Genomic DNA, 6,488 nt, shown 5'->3' with positions numbered 1-6,488 from the left:
ACACACACACACTCGTGCTCACACAGACGTGCATACGTGTATTTAAATGCACACGTAAACCTACTCAAATACATACATTCATATAACCATAAACACATAATGCTCTCACACAACGACCTGCGCACACACACACACACAGACACACTCAGGGGTTCAGCATGTTTAATGGAGAATCCGCTATCTGACGAGTCTTATGCAGTTTGGTTGTTCACTTGTTTCCTTCAGACATGTCCCAGTGCCCCGCAGAGAGACACGTCTCCAGTGTGCCCCTCAGACAGAGAAACAATATGGATGAAGGCACTTTCGCGCAAAAAAAAAAAAAAAAAAAAGACATAAACCTTTTATAGAAACCAGCTAGTTCCTTCCGCCTTGCACACGCCCTTCACTCAGGCAGTAATCAGATTGGGCCACACATGCCTGTCCTGGTGTCCTGGTTTCCTCACCCCTCTGAAACCTAATGATCTATGTAAATCACTGGAAATAGTCTCCAAAGTGACTCTTCTGACAGTGTAATAACAGTCAGGCTGCATAATGTATCCTTTATTAATCATCAGTGCAGTGTCGATCTTTGCGTCACTGATGTCACAGAAAGCGGACGTATGTAAATGGACGCTCCAACCAATCAGACACATTTCGGACAAGTCTATTCGTTCCAGGTTTCATTGCAGAAATATCGCGTTGTGATGTTTCTGCCAACATCGTTTAGCCCTCTCTGACAGCTGCCCCGGTGAGCCGTCGCCAGGTTTAGAGTGCGTCTGAGGTCTTTCCGTTCTTCACTCAGCATTTTCAGTGTAAACCAGACGGCCCTCCGCGACTGCTCTGTGCGCGGCACGTCGTATTGTCCCGCTGACCACCCGTGGCTGGCTCGCACGCGGTACCTCCCGGAGCCTGTCGCTGGAGCCGCCGACTATAGACCTGCCCACAGCCTTCACACTGTCTTCTGCTCCCATGTCATCCTGGCAGCCTATAGGTTCCTTTTTGACTGGGGTGTCCAGCCTTCTTTTGTTTCTGAATTGGAACACAATTCGAGCTGTGTCCCTGAGTGTCTTTGAGGTGGTTCACTTGGTCAGATGCTCTTCATTTGATAAAAAGAAACTTAACTATTAACGGAAATACAGCCAGTTAAGCCCCTGTTCTAACATGGAGACAGGCCCCAGATGCACCGGAATGGAATGGGAGGCGGGCCACGACGTTCCTGACCCCATCCCTGGCCCTCGCCCGGTTTCCTGTCCCACATTCCTGCGTTCGGCTCTACGAAACACCCCCGCCCTGGCGCTGAGGCAGGGGCTCGCCGGGTGCGCGTGCATCCGGCCCACGGGAATCCAAATGAAGTATCGACAATTTCATAAAGAGGTTTTATTCTCCATCAATAAAGCCAGGCCAGCACGGGGGGCGTGGCGCAGAATTAAAAGGAGGGATGTATGCGGAACTTATTGCCGTGTTAAAGTGGGCGTGGTCCTGTGCCGTCTGACAGACTCGGTTTTCTCGCTCCCACAAACTGGCTCGTCTCCAGCGACGTTAATCGTTTGTTTGGACTAAATATTACGGCCTCCGATTCCTAGTTGTTTTTCTTTTTAACTTTTTCTTTTATTGCCCAAGTTTTACAGCTTTGGGAGTTAAATAAATAAACAAACTCTCAACTTTTAAGAACATTTATGGTAATTAGACCACAAAAAAGTAGACACAAAAATGTAAAAAAAAATAAAAATACGGTTCGGGTGGCCATTTTTGTAGGCGAGAGGTAGCAATGCTTTTTTTTTTTTAATTTGTTTATTATTTTTTATTTAATGGTTCTTCTTTGTAAAATTGCCTTGTTTGCCTTTTTGACTTTTCAGAAGTGCATCTTTTGCTACAAGACCACAAAGCACATCTGCGGGGCATGCATCCAGTGCTCATACGAAAACTGCTCCACCTCCTTCCATGTCACCTGTGCCCACCTGGCCGGGGTCGTCATGAAACCTGCTGATTGGCCATATGTGGTGTCTGTCACATGCCACAAACACAAACAGACCAACCTGAAGGTATGTAGGTGGCTTCACATAAAAAAAAAAATAAAAAAAAATACACACAAAAAAAACCCCCCCCAAAACTTTGTGCCTTAGAAAGTCTGCTCGTATGTTGTTGAGGCTCACTGCTGATACCAGCCACTTGCGAAGAGTCTATAATTAAGAAAACTCTTTTGTGGTGAGGCTCTCCTATTATTCAAGCCAGTTTCATGAACACGGAGGACGCGTGTCCAGAAAAAGAAATGAACCACTGTGAACGAGTTACACATTGTACTGGCTCCCCAGCAATCTCAAAAATGCTATTTACAGCTACAGAAATAGAAAATAGTTTTCAATTCTGTACATGTTCACACCAACAAGAGCGTTTAAAGTTGATCAGTTGTGCTTGCGAGATCTGAAAAGGGCCTGTGGGAGGAATGCTGCGGAATGCTCAGGAACGTTTGGGAATACCGTGGGCTGAATCTTGAGAAGCTAGGGGAAGTACTGAGGGATGTTGGGGCATGCTGGGGAACACTGAGGGAGGTAGTGCAACGTCGGGAGATGACGAAGAAACCTCGGCCGCTTAAGAATTCTGGGGGAATGCCGTGAAGGATGTTGCTTGGGTCAGTGTGACGTGACCCTCGGCTCCGCCTACAGGTGAAGGCGGGACCACGCGACCTCACCCTGGGGCAGCAGGCTATCGGTAAAAGCAGCGATGGCTGGTTCTACCGTTGCACCATCGTGGGCATTGCCACTCAGAGATTCTACGAGGTCAACTTCGACGACGGCTCCTACTGTGACAACATCTACCCCGAAAATGTGCTGGTGGGTGCCGGAGAGATTTTGTGTGTGTTTTATATCTTAATTCATATTGCAATGGAAACGTAGGTTAAATTTCCATAAATCCATACATTTCGTGGCTTTTGTAGTCATCTTTTTTTTTTTCCTGTGGATAAAATGAACATGGAAATGTTTTTTTGTTCTCCCGGATCAAGATGTTACGGGTTCCACGTGTCTAAATGATTTCTCACGTGAAATCTCTCTCTCTCTTTCTCGTCCTCCGCCCCCCTCGCTCCCTCTCAGAGTCATGACTGTTTGCGTAACGGCCCTCCTGAACTGGGGGAGCTGGTGGTTGTGAACACGGTAGACGGACGCGTTCTCAACGCCTCGTTTGTCAGGGAGCACACCCACAGATTTTACCAGGTAAATCTGCCCTCGGCACCAGCCCCTGCCTCACTTTCTCTCACAACCTCGCCCTACCTTTATAAACTCTCCACCCCTACCTCTTGCTTTCACCCTGCCTCACTTTCTCTGTCTGTCTCTCTCTCTCTCTCTCTCTCTCTCTCTCTCTCTCATCTCCTCCACTTGCTTTTCTTTGTCCCTGTCTTTTTTTCCCTCTGTTCCCGTTTTATTTTATTATTCCATATATTTCTTTCCGGCCCCGCTGAGACTCTTGGGAGGGCAGAGACAGCAGTTCATAGCCCATATGCTGGTTTACTGTGGTAGTGCTGGCGGGTACAGCACTCTAGTGTGTGTGTTGCGCTTTATTCTTAAACACAAAGAGAGGGATTACGGAGGGACTGGCAGAGAGAGAGGAGAACGGGGGGGGGGGATGGGACAGGCGTGTCAATACTCTGTACTGCTAATGAATACGAGGGAATGACTCACCTGCACTCTGTGGTTATTAGGAACAGAGTAAGGACAACATTTTACCTCCGATTTCGCTCGGTTTTAAACCCCAGCTCACTCTCTTAGCATTTTGTGTGATATTAGCATGATGCTTGTGTCAGAAAATGGGGCCTGGCCTGAAGCTGTGGGCGTGTGTGTGTGTGTGTGTGTGTGTGTGTGTGTGTGTGTGTGTGGGAGACACAGAGACGTGAGATGTGACGGTCACCTTCACCCTTGTCTCTTTCTTAATACTCTGCTCTCCGTCCAAACGACGGACCTGCCGCTCATCTGACTGTATGACCTTTGTGAACACACACACACACACACACACACACACACACACACACACACACACACACACACACACACACACACACACACTCCATCACCTCTGTCTTATCCTCTTTTCTGTTCTTTCACCATTTCTCACATTTTAGCTCTTATCTTTGTTTTCTTACACATCATCTCTTCTGCTTCATTATTTTTTTACACATTTTTTTCTTCCACTCAGTCAGCGTCCCTCTCCGATCTATTTTCCCAGTGTTAATACTCAGCTTTCTCCGACTCAAAGCCTCACTCCTTTAGCACTTAAGAGCATCAGTGAGGATCATCAGTGCTGCTGAGGCAGAATCAGACTACCGTTGGTCTCCCTGGAAACGGGGGACAGGGGGCACCGGGGGGGGCCAACCCTTCCATTCTAGAGCTTTTCCCAGCTCATCCATAGATCGTGTCTTCAGTTCACCTGGTTCAGGTGTTTTGAGAGAAGAAATGGAATGAAAACACAGATGATGGCTAATGGTTCCTTCTGGAGCAGGTTGAGACCCGGCTGCAGTTTAGAATAACACACTGGTAACGCTAAACTAAGGAGGAGGAGTGCCTGCCCCCTGAATCGAGTACTTCCTGACATGATCTCGATCTCTCTCTTTATGTCCGTCTCGCTGTCTGTCTCTGTGCTTCTTCGTCTCTCAGGTGGAGTTCCAGGACGAGTCTCAGTTGCTTCTGAAGCAGAGCGAGATCCACTCTGTGCAACAGGACCTGCCTAAGAGGGTCCTGTCTCGTCTGGTAAGGCCATATTATTTTCGGCAGATAATGTGATCAGAAGTAAATATTATGTGCTTCTATATGTAAATATTATGTACTTCTATATGCCAACCACAAAAATGACCCTATTGTACATTAGACAGATTCAAGACATGTTTTAATCTTTGTGAGAAGTCTTGCAGTGGTATGATGTGTAACAGTTGTGGGTTTGTGACACTTAGAAAAACGTAGAGAGAAGTGGATGTGTGTGATGTGTCTGGCTCCGCACTTGGCATGTTTATGCCGGAGCTCAGGTGTTTATTGTTCACTGCTGTCGTTCTCGCTCTGCTCCAGGTGACGGTGAGTGAGCAGGAGGCCCAGAGCCAGACCAACGAGGAGCCCCAGGCAGCCAAGCGGCCTCGCCTGCCCACGCCGCCCCCCGCGCCTGCGGTCCAGTCCCTGGAGACCCCCGAAGGCCCCCCGCTTGCTCTCTACCCGGGCCTCGGGGTTCCCCAAGGTGCCGCTACTTGTCCCTCCGTCTCGGGCCAGCCTGCGCCCGTGGCTGTCCTGCCCACCCCGATCGCCATCAAGGAAGTGGACAACGAGAGCTACACCCACAGCTCCAGCTACATCGCCTACATGGAGTCTCTCCTCAACTCGGACTTCCCCCCCGAAGAAGCAGATCGGGGGCCTGAGCCTATGTATTAGTGCAGCCCCCCATGCGCAACACTAGCTAGCCCAGTGCTAGCTCAGCATTAGCCCAGTGCAGCTGCTCCTCTGCGCTGACATAGACTTTGCGGAAAACCCATTACTGCATGTTGGTCTCTGTCTGTGGCTCTTTCCCTCGCTCTTATACTCTTTTCCCGGCCTCCGCGTATACGCCGGCAGTCCACAGGAAGTGCGTAGGTGTACGTGTTTGGGTGGGTGTGCGTTTGTGTGTATCTGAGGGCTGCTCCTACCCCTCATGCATTAAAGCATCTTTCTCTAAGGTTCTGCATTCTCTCTCACCTCACAGAGAGAGGCAACGATCATTTTATTACATGTGCAGCATTCTTTATACTGAATTATATCAACCCAGTGTGAAGTATTTTTCTAACTCAAGCCAAAACTCACTCAACTAAAGACTCAAGGCAAACGGACTGTCTGGTTCTGTACAGTTTTGAAAAGTTTTTTTTTTTTTTTTTTTCCTGTCTCTGCAGTGGAGGGATGGCAGGGATGAAGGGGAGGGTTAACACGAGTATTTAAACATCTTTATTATTTGTATAAAGCAAATGACAGATATGGCAACCTTAGAATCTCCATTTTTATGTCTGAGAGTTTGGTGTAGAGACGATCTGTTTAAGATATAGTTCTAAATGTGTTCAGAAACTCTTGTAACGCATATACGCAAAACGTTACAATGTATTTTCAGTGCCAGGTGTCTGGACTTGTTTTTGTAGCAGACTTCGTAAAAATGTAGACTTGATATGGAATAACTGTTCGATTTGTCCATTTTTATGATGATAACTGTCTTTTTGCTGTTGTTATTGGTTCTGTTTTTATTTTGTTGGTGAAAACTTCATGTGAAAAGAACAATGGCATAGATTTTTTTTTTTTTTTGTCAGCTTGCGGTTGTTTTTCTAGATAACAGAATTTGTCACATACGTAGGTTGGAAGCCCACACGCACGATTAAATTAGCGTTAAATGTGGTTTACGTGATCAGCCTTCTCAAGGTGCTATAGAAGTCCTAGACTACTGAGAGGTCCCTGATCACGCCTCTCTCTCACACACTCACACACACACACACACACACACACACACACACACACACACAC

At 47.5% G+C, this 6,488-nt stretch overlaps 1 protein-coding gene across 2 annotated transcripts in view; it reads left to right on the top strand.

Moving 5' to 3' along the window:
- Positions 1–6,264, top strand: part of kdm4b (lysine (K)-specific demethylase 4B) — a 39,855-nt gene extending 33,591 nt beyond the window's left edge. For both annotated transcript variants that reach the window (XM_035523163.1, XM_035523162.1), the window contains exons 18-22: positions 1,836–2,021; positions 2,643–2,810; positions 3,069–3,188; positions 4,623–4,715; positions 5,028–6,264. In XM_035523163.1, the coding sequence (XP_035379056.1) occupies positions 1,836–2,021; positions 2,643–2,810; positions 3,069–3,188; positions 4,623–4,715; positions 5,028–5,381 (921 nt within the window). In that variant the 3' untranslated portion in view covers positions 5,382–6,264. The remainder of the gene's footprint in view (positions 1–1,835; positions 2,022–2,642; positions 2,811–3,068; positions 3,189–4,622; positions 4,716–5,027) is intronic.
- Positions 6,265–6,488: the final 224 nt, after the last annotated feature.

This window comes from Electrophorus electricus, chromosome 26, assembly GCF_013358815.1.
Source record: "Electrophorus electricus isolate fEleEle1 chromosome 26, fEleEle1.pri, whole genome shotgun sequence".
NCBI classification, from domain to species: Eukaryota; Metazoa; Chordata; class Actinopteri; order Gymnotiformes; family Gymnotidae; genus Electrophorus; species Electrophorus electricus.
Note: the sequence above shows the minus strand (reverse complement) of the source record. Positions and strands in the feature narration are given on the sequence as shown.